The sequence below is a fragment of the Ochlerotatus camptorhynchus genome, unplaced genomic scaffold (genome assembly GCF_037179485.1).
Source record: "Ochlerotatus camptorhynchus isolate MF236.1 unplaced genomic scaffold, CSIRO-AGI_Acam_v1.1 ptg000022l, whole genome shotgun sequence".
Lineage (NCBI taxonomy): Eukaryota > Metazoa > Arthropoda > Insecta > Diptera > Culicidae > Ochlerotatus > Ochlerotatus camptorhynchus.
The window spans coordinates 7,546,766-7,562,545 of record NW_027040514.1 but is presented as its reverse complement, the minus strand read 5'-3'; the positions used below and the strand labels follow the sequence as shown (position 1 = coordinate 7,562,545).

The following is a 15,780-nucleotide window of genomic DNA, read 5'->3' as shown; positions in this document are numbered from 1 at the left end:
ATATTCGACGTTGCGAGTCGACATTCGTCCGAGCTGAGTCGATGCTGAAGCGATCAAAAGGGCCTATCGTCCAAATTCCGCAACACCCCGACCCGTAATGCCTTACCCTTGATTGGCTTTACTGCTATCTAGGACGTCCAGAAGGGCTACTTTGATCGCTGGCCTTTGTAGAACTCCCGACGAAGTTTGAACATCGACCTTTCTCACCTGACCGTCCGTTCCCGGGTATGTCTTAACGACCCGACCTCGCAACCATCCGTTGCGAACCGTTTCGTCCACAATGACGACTGGATCTCCATCCTGTAGTGGACGAACGTCGTTGAACCACTTTGTCCTCCTGGCTATTGTTGGTAGATACGCCTGAATCCACCGTTTCCAAAATTGATTTAGTAGATTCTCCATCAATTTCCAGTTTGTTCTTAAAGAAACCTCATCATCGACGGGAATTCTTGCTGGGGTATTCGCGCCACTTGAGCTCATGAGGAGAAAGTTGTTCGGAGTAATCACTTCTTCCGTCGAATCCTCCAACGGAACGAATGTAAGAGGATGAGAGTTCACTATCATCTCTGCTTCCGCTAAGAAGGTCACCAACTCTTCATCGTTTAGTCGATTATTGTGGCAAAGAGACTTCAAGGCTTCCTTAATGGAACGTACTTTCCGCTCCCATACCCCACCCATATGTGGGGCGGAAGGAGGATTGAAAATCCACTCAGTTTCTGCATTGGTAAACGTTACTGCAATGTCATGATTGATGACCTTGATTTCATTCGCTAATTCACGGGCAGCTCCTCGAAAATTGGTGCCATTATCACTGTAAATTTTCTGTGGAGCGCCTCTTCGTGCCACAAACCGACGAATAGCCATCTTACATGAAGCTGTTGACAAAGAGTGCACCACCTCAACATGTACTGCGCGAACGGTTAAGCAGGTAAATAGCGCCACCCACCGTTTTTCGTTGCTCCGTCCTCGCTTGACGATCATTGGTCCAAAATAGTCCAGACCCGTGAATGTAAATGGCCGAACATAGGGCTTAACTCTCGGATGTGGAAGGGCAGCCATCCTCGGCTCCTCCGGCTTCGCGTGGTAAACTTTACACCACATGCATTGTTTAACTACCTTCCTAACGACGAAGCGTATTTTGGGTATGTAATACCGTTGTCGTAGTTCATTAACAACAGTGTCCGCGTTGGCATGACCATAACGTTGATGATACTTGTGGATCAGTAGCTTGGTAACGTGGTTATTCTTTGGAACGATCACCGGGTTCCGAAAATCGAACGAATAATAAGCCGTAGCTGCGTTAATCCGACTTTGCATCCGCAGCACACCTTCTTCATCTATGAATGGCGATAGCTTGGCAAGTGGATTGGATTTTTTCAGGAACATCTGCTGATCCTCCTGCAATTCTGAGTTCTTCTTCTGTATAATGGCGAGTTCTTCCGGATACTCTTGGCTTTGAACCATACGCCACAAACTTGCTTCAGCGGCTGAGTAGTCTTCCAGCTCTAACGATGTAACTCTACTATGTGTCAGCTTTCTTTCCTTCACTCTGCAGCGATTAACAAAATGGTACACGTAACCTATGTTTCTCAGTAGATCTTCCCAACGAGAGAATTCCGTGAAGTCGAACGGTACTTGAAGTGCCGCTCCATGGTGGTGAACAGCCCTAACTTCCTCTTGAGGTTCCGACAACGTGATCTTCTGGTTCGGCCATTCGCTTTCCGGTCGACTCAAAAATTCCGGACCATTGAACCATGGACTTTCAGGATCGAAACATGGACCGCTTCCCCATTTGGTGCCTTTGTCTGCAATGTTCACTCCCGAGGGGACATAGTTCCACTCATCGATACTAGTCTCCGATAGGATCTCTGCTACCCTGAAGGCTACATATGGTTTGTATTTTCGTGGATCCGCTTTCAACCAAGACAAAACAGTAGTTGAATCGGTCCAGATGTACCGTTTTCTAATTGGTATTGAATGATTCTCCTCGACGCTCTTCAGAAGTCTTACTCCAATCACCCCGGCATTCAGTTCGTTGCGTGGAATCGACTGAGGTTTCAGCGGAGTCACTTTCGTTTTTGCAGCCACGAGTGCACAACGTGGCATCCCACCGTCGACAATTCTAAAGTACGCTACTGCACAATACGCCATCAAGCTCGCGTCAACGAAAATATGAACTTCGAGGGACTTGTAACTTTCCACACTATAGTTTGGAAAGTAGCACCTCGGTACTTGAACCTCCGATAGTTTCGGCACCAACTTTACCCAGCGCTTCCAGTTTGCGAAATCCTCATCCGTAATCGGGTCGTCCCATTTCACACCTGATCTCCACACGTCCTGGATCAAAATTTTGCCATGTACTGTGTAGGTTGCCACTATACCAAGCGGATCAAAGTGGCTCATGACCACTCGGAGAACTTGCCTTTTTGTTGGCACAATTTCCCCCGATAGTAGAGAAAGCAGGTCGTCACGGAACTGTGCAGTAAATACAAACATGTCATCTACAGGATTCCACATCATTCCCAGAACTCGTTCTGCTATCGTTAACTTTTCCACAGAAAAACGTTTCGCTGCGTCGTTGGCGTCTACCCCGACCCGTCGCAGAATTTCTTCGGAATTAGATTGCCAATTCCGGATTTCAAATCCAGCCTTGCCGTATATCATGCGTACCTCTTCAACTATCTTGACTGCCTCGTCGATCGTATCTCTGCTGTCCAAGAAGTCATCGACATATGTATTGTTGATGATCGCTGCCGCCGCTTCTGGGTAGTGATGCTCAAATTCACTAGCGTTCAAGTTTTTTACGTACTGTGCCAGGCAAGGGGAGCATGAAGCTCCAAAGATTACGACGTCCATTACATAGATAGTTGGATTCTGAGCTGCGTTTTGTCGATATAGGAAACGCAAAGCCTGACGGTCAGCTTCCTTGACAAGCATCTGGTGGAACATTTGACGGACATCGCCTACTGATACATACTGCCGCTGACGGAATCCACACATGACTTTCAGCAGTGGAGTTAGTAAATCCGGTCCGGCTAGAAGCATGGAGTTGAGCGATACGTCGCCAACGCGTGCTGCCGCGTCCCAGACAATACGGACTTTGCCAGGTTTACGTGGATTTTGTACTACGCCTAATGGAAGATACCACACACGATGAGGATCCGAATTTCGCAGTTCATCGTCTGTAATCTTGTGAGCGTAACCGCGCTCGAGATATTCTTCAATCTGTTCCGCCACTTTCCTGTTTAAATCGGCATCTTTTTTAAGTTTTCTCTCCAAGCAAACCAATCGCCGTTCAGCCATCACGTAGCTGTTGGGAAACTCAAATTTGTCACTCTTCCATAATAATCCGCACTCGAACCTACCAGTTTCAGTACGCTTGGTGGTTTGCTGCAGGATCAGCCTAGCTCGTTGATCTTCTGATGACTCCAGAGTTAGAGTAGGATTTACACCCAAGCTTTCAACAGCAAAATAATCTTTGACAAGATCATGAAGCGTCGCATCTAAAGAACAGTCACACGCATGAACCATGACCCGCTGTGTTTCTTGCGTTCGCTTTTGTCCTCCTCCGAAAATGGTCCATCCGAGTCGAGTCTTTGCCGCTACTGGTTCTCCACTGCGTCGTTCCCGTTTGTCCAACGTCATGTTCAGCTTGGCATTATCCAATCCAATTAATATACGAGGCACTGCACCGGTGAAACTCTGCACAGGAATTCCTTGCAAATGCGGATACTGTTTGGATAATTCATCGTAATCAAGAGTTTGCTGTGGTAAATCCAGACTTGATACCGTTCGGATGTCCGAGATTGTGTACTTTGGGCCCCCGTTCACACTTCTGATGCTCAATCGCACCCGTTGCGATGCCGGTTCCCTTCTTGTTACACTTGCAGTCCACTGTAAGCATAGCGAACTTTCTTCTCCTGCCAATTCAAGTTCGTCTGCGATATCCTGTTCCAGCAACGTGAGGCTAGACCCATCATCCAGAAAAGCAAAAGTTGTGACGGTTTTCCCATTGTTGGAGAGGACGACGGGAATTACTTTGAATAACGTACTGGCATGGTGATTACAGTGGGCAGAAATTAAACCTGACGAACTCACACCTTCAGTGGCATTCGATGTCTGAGGATTGACGGAATGCAGCAGCCTGTGGTGTGACTCCTCACATCCATCGACTCCACAGAATTGTTTTACCCTGCACGGCCATTTTCCGTGGCTTCCAAGGCAACGTTGACACAACTTAAGCTGCTCTACCAAACGCTTCCTTTGATCCACGTTGAAACCAGTGAACGTATGACAGTTTCGAAGCCTGTGGTCAATCTTGCTGCACGCGTGACATGGCTTGGGGTCACTTTTCGTTTCCTGTTTGGACTTGTAATCCGTCTTCCCATCCGTATCGTGATGCTGCTCTTCTTCCATGGTATGAGCGTTCAGAAATTCCTTCTTCTTACCCTTGCGGTAGCTGTCGTCCGAGTGACTCCATTCTGCTGGCAACGATACATGACAAGCAGCGGTCTTTATGTTGGAGACGTACTCGCTGAACGCTTTCAGCGAAACTTGAGGAATTCGCTGCGTATGAAGACCCCAATCCAATCGAAGATTTGGTGGTAGCTTTCCAACCAACTCCGATAACATCATCGGATTAGACAAATGATCCTGCAGCTGTGCACCTTCAATGTACGTTACCAGATTTCTGACTTCCCGACCAAATGTTATCAGAGTGTCCAGTTTGTTGACATTCGGTGCAGCAGCGTTTCGAATTTTACTTAGCAAGCAATAAACTAGCTGTTCTGGCCGTCCGCATTCGTCTCTCAGGGTCTCGATGATTTCGGGAATCGCTGCTGGTAATGTAAGAATGCTCTGCACTTTCTCTCTGGCACTTCCTATCAAACTTTTTTGAAGCCTAGCCAAGTTCTCATCCGGTTGAATTCCACACATAGATGTTGTTGAGTCGAATGCGTTGATGAACATTGGCCACTCAAGGGGATCACCCGAGAATTTCGGTAGTTCACGGGACACGACTTGTCGAGCTGCAAGTTGCTGTGCACTTAAAACGATGCCATCCGTGTTAGATACGGGCCACTGCTGATAAGAAGCTGGCAGCGGAACTGTTTGTCGAGGATTCCAACCAAATTCCATATGTGCTGGTGGTGTATGCACGTACGGCAATCCCCCGGGTGCTGATCCTCTCGATGGATACGTTTTTGATTGCTGATTAACTGTACCCTGCAGAACAGCAGCGCTTTCACTTGCAGGCCACTCGGCGTAAGGAAATGGCTGAGGAAAGCTCATGAGAGGTGGAACGTTCATGGTCGAAGAGATCGGTACATAATTCCCGGCTGTCATCTGCTGCTGATCACCGACAAATCTTCCATTACCTTGCTGAGACCACTGTGTGTGGAACATTTGTGGAATTGGCTGTGATTTTGGTTGTGACGGAATATTTTGAATGGAATCCGCTGTCGGCTGGGCTGTGTGATGATCGTACGTATTCTGCTGCTGCTGCGACTGCTTTGGTCGTCTCCACGTACGTTGAATCTCTATGGCTTCCGTTTCAGTTCGACCTTCATTACTTGGTTGCATAGGAACATAACTTTCCACAATTGGCACGTTCGATGACAACTCCTTTGGGCCTGGTAAATTTGTCCGTGGGAGAGTTTGTTTGTACGGAAACGGTGGATGTTGTTCCCGTTGATCTCGGATAACGGTAGCCAGCAGTTGCGATGACTGTAAAGGTGTCTGCTCTAACTGACTAGCAGTAACTGGTATTTGCTGATTCGCATTCGGCGAAAGCGGATTTCTTCCGAACTGCTTCTGAACTAGTTGGTTTTTATTGTTTACCAACACGCCGGGCGGAACGATATTTTGTATGTTTATGTTTGCGGATGGAACTGTCAGTGCATGAGTAGCGATTGGTGGTACGAGTGGAAATGGAACACCATTTTCCAGCACTACCATTTGTTGATTTAAAGGTGTTGAGTTTGAAGCACTGCTTTGCTGCACGGTATCCGTTGTCTGGTTTCTCGTCTGGTTTATCCAGGTTTGAACTTCACTGCGAAGACTCGAGCAGCTTTGTCGGCTCCGAACGCTTTGGTAGCTTCCTTCACCCGATGAGCATTCTAGTTCCAGCTGATGTTTTTGTGCTAAATACACACGTTCCCGTTCCGCTTGCTGCAGCTGGAGCCGATCTTCCAGCGCTTTAGATTCCTCCAAATGCTTTAGGCGCAAGCGAACATTAGTGCTACTGGTTTGCACAGAACTCTCGGAACCGTGGAAACTAGATCTACCGCTGAGGCAGTAACCACAATGCCAAGTCTTGTTGCATATTGAGGCTTGTACTCCCACACACGAAAAGTGGAACCAGGTTCCGCATATGTCGCATGCCACCATATCGTCTGCGTCATCCTGCCGATTGCAAGCCTTGCAGTGAAAATCTGAAGATGTATTGCTCATTTTCGGAATCCTCTTCGAATATCGTAATTTTCGAGCTTGTTACAAAAACTTTTCCGTAGTTCGGTTTTCCGCAACTCGACTGTAATTATATTTAGCTTTAGTTTTACATTCTGGCATAACAATTATTAGACTTACAAATTAGTTTTCTAACAGTAGCAATTCGGTTCGTGAGAATTCCAAGCCAATTATTCAGTTTTAAGGTTAGGTTATCTAATGATGATATGGGTCAAATTATTTATCAAGTATTTTAATAGTTGCAGTTAAGTACTCACGTTCGCGTACGATTCACTAAGTTTAAACTAATTCTATTGGTGCTTCCATAGAATATTTTATCTGTAATTGCACGCGTTATTCTGTTTACATCGGTTCGCTATAAAAAAATATTCGACGTTGCGAGTCGACATTCGTCCGAGCTGAGTCGATGCTGAAGCGATCAAAAGGGCCTATCGTCCAAATTCCGCAACAAAGGGTAAAAAGAGTCTTTTTAGTGACTGGCTTGAAAAAAGTGACTGAGTCACTAAAAAGAGACTCGCTACCAGCCCTGGGTACTATTCAACAGAATTAACATGTTGCCTCTCCTTAAATACATCCTGATTCCTAGTGATTCCTTTTCTTCAGGGAGAATTTCCTGTAGTCCTGTATCTGTTATCTTTTTGTAATTTTCATCCAGATCAGCTAATATGAAATATCACTAAAAGAGTCACCAGGATCAGCCCTTGTGGTTCGCTTCTCCGTGACGTCGTCGCAAACGAAATAACGTCGGGGGTTCACTGGAGGCGTTTGTTTTCGGAGCTGCTGCCCTCTGAAGCTCTGAAAAAACTTCATGACACGGGTTTCGTTGAGAGTCACGGAAAGACAAGCCAAAACTTGAATAACTTTAGAAATCACTATCAGAATGGTTTTTTATACTGTTTTGAAAATATGCCGAAATCGTTTCACCAAAAAAATCACAGCAAAGAAAATGCACGTCAAACTTGTTGAAATGCAGAGCCTACTCCTCAGAAAATAGGGGCAAGCTTTATTTGGTGGAAAACCTGCAACATTCTGATGATAGGAGAAGCAAGTTATATTGAAAATGTCTGGTGGAAAATGAAAAAAAAAAGGAAATCTGCACCAATCAGAAGATTGGAGAAGCAATTTTTCTTGAACATTAACGGTGGAAAATTTGTATCGTTCTGATCAATTGAAATTTTCTGGTGTAAAATTTTCTGCAGGCAAGTTTGTATTGAAAATTTCTGTTGTAAGATTTGCAACAATCTGCTGCATGAAGAGGCAAGCTTGAAGATTCCTGATGTAAAAATTGCACAGTTCTGGTGAATGGAGGGGCAAGCTTTATTGAACATTTCTGGTAGAAAAACTACAACGTTTTGGTGAATGGGCGGGCAACTTAAACTTGACTTCCGAGGAGAACCTCAAGGGTATTTAATTCTGAGAACAGTTCTAAAAGAAACGATTTCTGGGGTTGATTCCATGAAAATTCTGCGAATAATTTCTAGTTAATCCTGCAGATAGTTCCAAGATAATTTCGAAAAGAATACCGAAAGAATCAAACTTTGAATGAAATTCCAAAGGGACGTTGAGAAAAATGTCAAGGGAATTCCGAGGAAAATTTCAAGCTTATTCTGGGAAGAATTTCTGGAGAATGCAGAGGAAATTCTTCTGGAACTTTAGGGGAATTTCAGTTCCAAGGTGTTGTGAGAAAAAAAAAGTTCTAAAATATTCCGAGAAGAACCTCAAGATTATCGAATACTTATGACAGTTCCGAAATATTTCTGGGGAGAGTTCAAAGAAAATTCTGCGGATAATTTCTAGTACATCTTGCAGATAGTTTCAAGATAATTTAATAAAGAATACCGAGAAAATCAAATTTTGAGTGAATTTCCAAAGAGATTTTAAGCAAAATTTCAAGCGAATTCCGAGGATAATTTCTAACTCATTCAGTTCCAAGGTGTTCTGAGAAAAAATCATGAAGAGTTCCAAATATAATTCCAATGAACTTCTGATAAGAATTTCAAAAGAGCTCATAGGAGAGTTTTAAAAAAATCCGAGAAGAACCTCAAGGATATTGAATTTTGAGGACAGTTCCTAAGTATTCCAAGAAAATACTGCGTATACTTTCTAGTGAATCCTGCAGATAGTTCCAATATAATTCCGAAAAGAATACCTTACTAAAAGTTCGTCTAAGAATCTTCTCTGAAAATTTCAAGTCATTTGTTACCGTGGTTAAAAAGTTACAGCTGCAATGAATTAGGGTTTGTCCTTTATATCATCTTTAAAACATGTTGAATGTTCGGCATCATTTTCTGTCACGCCGACTAGCGGTACTTTGGGACGGTTCATAATCGACATCGTCGATGGGATTAAATTGCCAATTTCCATTGGCTGTCTGAAAGCAGTTTGCATTGAAGAAGATGAACCACCACCGGAACAAAAAATAAATAAAATTAGCTAAATTAAACAGTACGGAAACAGTGGTGGGTGGACATCACCATCTCCCACGCACTTTAGAGTACTCCCCATCCCCATATTAAATGAACCATAGAAAAAAAACTGCCCCTCCTTAACAAGATTCCTGTGAACGCTAGTGCCTGCAACCCAGTCTAACGTTGCCCAAGGCGGCAAAAAGACTAAGAGAGACACATCCGACCGTGGCAGTGTCCATACCCCAAAGAACAGTGGTCCCCAGGATGACGCCACAGCAATCAACGGTAGTGACGTTCGGCGGGTCCATTGAAAACAGGGCCACGGGCGGCCAGAACGGACCGGGAGTGAAACTCCCACCTCTGATGGTGAAGTCAGTACCACTCGACAAGCTGGCTCAAGATGTGGCAACCCTCGGAGTCGCTGCCGAGTACAAGCTGTGCAGGATTGGCACCAAGATCATCCTCCACACCAAATCACCGTAGTCGCCCCCCCCGCAATGTGGACGATGGATGGTTCTCCCAGCAGGTAGTGCAATTCGTGGTTCATTCGCTTCCTCCACGTTCCATCATCCATCTGCACTTCACCGTAGATGGTACGCAACACCTTCCGTTCGAAAACACCTCCACGAGCATAGTCCAGGTCTCGTGGCCGTAGAGGATCACCGGTTTAATCAGCGTCTTGTAGATAGTCAACTTCGTGCGGCGGCGAATTTTATGCGACCGGAGCGTCCTCTGGTGTCCAAAGTAGGCACGATTGCCTGCCATAATGCGTCTTTGAATTTCTCTGTTGGTATCATTTTTGGCGATCACCAGTAAGCCCAAATACACGAACTCATCGACCACCTCAATTTCGTCACCGTCAATCTGAACTCGGGGTGGGAGGCTAACTTTGTCTTCCCTAGAACCTGTTCCTTTCATGTATTTTGTCTTTGATGCGTTGATGGCAAGTCCTATCCGCCTAGCTTCAGCTTTCAATCTGATGTATGTTTCCGCCATCGTCTCAAAGTTCCGTGCCATGATGTCGATGTCATCGGCGAAGCCAAGAAGCTGGATGAACTTCCTGAAGATCATGCCATTTTCTAACGCGATGTTGAATAGCAGAAAGTCCATCACCTTGCCGTAACCCCCTTCGAGATTCAAAGGGACTCGACAGTGTCCCATCGTTGCCTTGACCAATCGCGTCAGTCCGTACTTGTGCATAATCTACCATAGCTGATCTCGATCGATTGTGTCGTAAGCGTTTCTTTGCTGCGGCGATAAAGGTGTTAGCCCGACTCTTTTTGGAGATGTTAGTCTTGTCATTGTACATCACTTCTGACACGATTAGAGGATTCCTTGAGGCGATTTCAGTTTGGATTTCATTCGTTATGCATGGAGTGCGATGAGCTGCGCTTTACTGTTGACATCCCCTTTCTGGTAGATTTGTTGCAGATCTCTTGCAGTGGGTCTATCATGCGAAGATTTCGTATTTTTATACGCCGAGTTGGTTCCTCTGGTATGCGCACATCGGCGATCAGATACACAGCCTCGTGATCCGAAATGATGTTCGCCGAAAATGCCTTGGCTTTTTTATGAATAGCGGGTAATCGGTTACCATTAGATCGATGGTAGTCGTGGAAGGTTGTCTCGCAGCGACGTTAAAGTTGTAATCACCGACCAGGAAAGTACTCTAGTAGATTCAGGAGAAGCTTTTCGTATTGCTGCGCAAACACAGTTTTGTAGTTGAAGGGGTTGTATGCCACGATGATGCAAGTGTTTATATAATCGATTCTTACTTGGATGGCTAAACATTCGAACCCGCTGGTTGATGGGAATTTCTGAGTTAAAAGTTCACTTCACAGTAGGGACAGCCTTGAGTCCTTGATTGAAGTGACCACCTACAAAAAAAAAACTGACAGTCACTAAAAAATAACCCTCTATCAACCCTGTTCCACAATAATTCTAGTTCTGAGGATGGCTTCCCGAGAAACACGAGGGAGATACCAAGGGAACGAGAAACTACTTAGGGAATGCTGAAGACAATTCCTTGGCAATTTATAGAAGAAATTAAATTAGTCTATGGAAGCATGCCAAGGAAGTTTTGTGGATGATTTTTAGTGAATTTTGGAAGAATACTTTGGGAATGGCGAGGAGAGTTTTTAACACTCAGAACACGATGCCTCCGGTAAAATGTGTAACGGCAAATCGGCAATGTTTGAAAAATCATTGCTCAGCAATTCATCAATAGATTTTAAATTTATTAATACCGAATAAATCTTTAAAGTTTGAAGTTTCAAATGGCAACAATAGATTTGAAATTTGTCAATAAATGGCTGAGTTATGATTTTACAAACATAGCAAGTTTTCCGTTACACATTTTACCGGAGGCATCGTGTTCGGAGTGTTAAGGAATTTATAGGAGAATTCTGAGCAGAATTCGAACGAGAATATACTGGAGACAAATTTAAGCAAGTTCTTGCGAAAAGGATGAATTTTTTTCAGATAATTATAGAGAGTAGTTTTCGAGTACACACTTAATCTAACTCGATAAAATCTCCAACAGCCGAATACCTCAGAATTTACTTTTGCTGATATATCTGCACAATATCTGTTTGTTAGCTGATATCTCAGCAAAATAATATTTGTTAGCTGAGTCTCGGCAATTGTTTTACTGAATCTCAGCAAAATAAATTGCAGAACTGCTCGACTGTTGGAATCTTGGCGAAAAAAAATTAAGTGTGTATGTCTTGTGAGATGTCAACCTTGGAAAAAATATAATAAAATATTCAATAAGGGAAAACCTTCATGATTCTGAGACCAACAAAAATATTCGAGATGATGGATTTCGAAAAATCTTTGAGTTAGTTTAATGGGTTCTTTGATGGTATTGAAGTAAATGCATATTGGTTATCAGCATTACAAATTGAATCCAAATCCAAAATTCCATAAATTTTGGTACACTGGAACTATTTTAAATAAGTGAGTTTACATTGGTAAATCATCATCTTATTGTTTCAGGCTAAAAAACATAATTGGATTTTAAGGGCAATTCTCACGTAGAGATGTTGCATTTTTCGGGAAATGCGTTGATATCCCGCACTCAGTTAAGAATCTCGGACGTGAACAATTATTTAAGAGAAACCAAAAAATGCCCGTTGATTTTAATCCTGCCGTTTGATTTAATTTAATTATTGGGGCGTCATTTTCATGATTTACCAAGAATGTAGCAAACCCCTCACTACGACGCCTAGTTGGCTACTGCATTGCAAATCGTTCTCCCTTTGACGCACCCTACAAACAAAAAACATATCTCTCCTCCCTGTAGCTGACTTTCATGTGCAAATTTACCCTGATCACAAGAGCACAGCAGAAAACACAATGGAACAATAGAAACCCAAAAAATCTGGATCCAAATAAAAGGCAAGATTCTACTCACTCGAAGAAGCCGTTTTCTGCTGTTGATTGGCTGCGACCCTCGAATATTTCGTCTTGGAGGGCGATACCATGCCTCCGACATTAAGGTGCAACCCGGGGGCTTTCTTCCTTCACACGAGCAACGCGCCTGTGCCTCTGTTAGTCATGTTACTCGTAAGAACAATCGCACTCTTCTTTTGCACTCAAATCATGCGATATTTTCAGTGTAATTCCTACAATATGTTGCTAACTGCGAAGCACTTAATAACTTTTACATTTGACCGAACACCTTGCCCGTTTTCATATGACAAAAAAAAACCGAGCGATAAGAACACTCTCAGACCTCCGAATGCACTTTCAGAATTCCATGTTTACAAAACATCAGAACAAACTTTCTGTTTATCAACTGGGAGAGGTCATTCGTTTTCACAACAAAACCCTCCTACGGACGATTATGGTGTGGGTGTCATCCCGAACCGACCCGGGGCACGATGGTATTGGTGCCGACTAGCCGCCACCGACGGTCGCGCAACATCAACAGGAAAACGACAGCAAAGAAGCCAGCCAAGTGAAATGACCTCCCCGGAAAGATTCAATCGTCGATTTTCGTCCCGGATCGGGCACTTTCCCGGCGAATTTCGACACGTTCCACTGCACCGTTAATAGCACTTCACTATCGCACCGGTTCCGACCGGATTCGATTCGGTTTGCTAGGGATTTTTCACGGTTAATCGGACCGTCCGCAAACACGCGCCATTTTCCTTCTCCGCCACTCTTTTCTAGGATGACGATGACGGTTCGATTCGATGCCCGATGATTGTTGATGACGATGAGTAGGTACCGTTCATTTGACGTTTTTCGGCGCCTCCTGCTGCTGTTTTGACGTTTAATCGTTTTTCTCTATCTAGCACACGAGGATGAATGCATTCTGTTTCCCTCTTGCTCGCACTTGTTCGATATAGATGGTGCAGTAGTGTGCGCAGATTAAACGTCAAAAAGCTCTGTGCAATGCTTTACGAACACACATGCACGACGCATGGATGCGAGGCGGCGGGAGCGAGCAAAACGATCCGTTGGTACAACAGCAGGCGAAGCGTTCAAAATGGTCCGAACTTTTTTGTTTTCAATTCACAGAGAAAATGCGCGTAAATTTTATTAGCCAGATCACCTTATTATGGTTTACACAAATTACGCATACATGATTTGGATTTAAAGCAGAGTTGAATGTGGGCAATTGTTGCGATTCGCGAGGGAAAAAAACACTCCGAAAAGTTTGGTAATCTACTTCACCCGGCGATTGCCTTTGCACTAGAAGAAAACCATTCCGTTTCGAAGTTGCACAAAACACTGACGACTGATGATGATTTTTAATTTTACCATCATAAACTCACACAGCGCACTGCACTTGGAGTGGTGAGAATTTTTCCAACTGCACGGTAAACAATTTAATACCAAACATCGTATGATTTTGTTCTCCGGCTGTTGCTCTCTAAAATGATGCTTACTTTAAATTATCCCCCCTAGGATATGGAGAAACAATATCATAACAACAAAGATGGTGCTCTAGTCAGACGTAATTCGTGCCGCTGTATCAAATATTTATGTAAATTACCACACAATCTGATGCAATATTACATCGGTGTATGCAAATTTATTTGCAAAAACTGTGTAGATCGTACAACGTAATATTACGCAACTGATGGAATGACCTCTGGATTTAGCAGTTTCAACCACTTTTTTGCTCTGATTGTACACCATGCATTTTAACCCTTATTTGGGTCTTTATCAATTTTCGTGTTAATATTACACCGCTTTAATTCTGTTTATGTGTATTGGTGATTTCCAGTGATACACCAGTGTGGAAAGCTCAAAAATACTGAAGCTTTTCGCTCACCGACACCGTATAGTAGGGGCAGGGCTGCTGCAATAAAACTCATCAGTTGGTGGTGCAGTGATGGTCGTCATTTCATACCCTGGAATTATCAAACAGTGTTAACTGACTCTTCGCGGTAAGCTCCAACTAGGATTAACTTTTTAATACCGACCCAGATTGGAGGATCTGCCAAATACAGTGAACTCACTACAAATCGATAATGAAGGGACCATCGAGTTATAGAATAATAACACCGACAAACTGACATACAAATTACAAAGAAATTTCTGATCCAAGCACAAAACTGACATCACCCGAAAAAAAAATTACATTAGCCCAACGTTTGATCACAGACAAACAGACATAACTCTTAGAAGAAAATTCTTCTAAAAATATCGTCCAGCGTATTTTGCATGTGCACTAGCACCATCTATCATCCACATTCCCTAGCAATGTTTTGCAACCGGAGAATCCCTCGAGCATGCAATTTTTTCACTAGTTGCTTTTCCCTCGTTCGGTCAACGCGTCAGCTGTGTTAAATAAAAACCAAACAGATGGAAGTCAGTGATGTCGATTCTACTAAATTTTCCGTAGATCTATAGAATTGATTGAATTCTGCAGAAATACGAATCCGTATGAAAAATTCACAGAAGCTAAGACTTTTTTTTAGGGATTTGTTTTGTTTGTTTAGTGTACTTTTTCTTTTGCTAGAAACGAGTTTTTAAACGAGGTAATGCATCACTAATGAGTGCCCTTTCTACCACCACTCATCACTTTAATGTGTGTACAGCAAAAAAAATATAATATGTATCAATCAATGAAATTTATGGTGAAGTATTGAACTGGTAAAAGGGGTTAAAAGTTGATAGAATATTACAGTCATCAAAATGGTTTGTTCTCGAATTCTGTGTTAATCGTGCAGCGTAATATAAGGAACGAAATGACTAATGTGCAGCACTTTCAATGTAATATTCAACAACTTTTTTTTCTGTATTCGTCAGATGTGGTATGTGTCTCCAGTGGGATGCCTTGACCACTAATCATTGTCAAGAGCTGACATCTACTATCTAGATGTGAAAAAGAACTGGCATAAATGCAGACCCCCTTCACTCTTTGGAATTTATAGAGACAGATTACAGCGCCAATAGGTTTGTGACGATCCAACGATGAAATGCAGCGTTGAAAGAAAGCACGCACACCAACATCTATGCATGTACGAATCCACACCACTTAGGCTCTGAACCATTTGGTGGATTATTTTAACTTTTGGTTAAAATTTGACAGATGAAAAGTTATCGATTAACCCTGCTATCCGAGCGTGGTTACTTCTGACAGACAAGAAGTTAAATTTTGACGACCGTGGCTCGAAAACCGGTCGATCGACAGCACGGGGATTTTCGAACATAAGAAATAACTTTCGAAATGTCACTTTTAACCACGAGTTAAATTTAACTCGGCAAATGGTTCACAGCCTTAGCAGAGGGTACAGTGCAAATCAAAACACGAAGCGGTGTCATAACTCATCGTCATCACTCAGCTCTGGCAGCTTCAGTTTGCGATTTCGGTGGCGTTGACAAATACCTTCTTTATAAAATAGGAAAGTAATCATTATTCCATTGTAATTTTTGAATAGAATGCGTG

At 43.3% G+C, this 15,780-nt stretch overlaps 1 protein-coding gene across 1 annotated transcript in view; it reads right to left on the bottom strand.

Annotated features, from left to right (window-relative positions):
- The window catches only part of chif (chiffon), an 80,328-nt gene extending 66,758 nt beyond the window's left edge, over positions 1 to 13,570 (bottom strand). Inside the window, exon 1 of the mRNA XM_065226913.1 lies at positions 12,289 to 13,570. Coding sequence (XP_065082985.1) covers positions 12,289 to 12,358 — 70 coding nt within the window. The 5' untranslated portion in view covers positions 12,359 to 13,570. The remainder of the gene's footprint in view (positions 1 to 12,288) is intronic.
- Between the last annotated feature and the right edge of the window lie 2,210 nt (positions 13,571 to 15,780).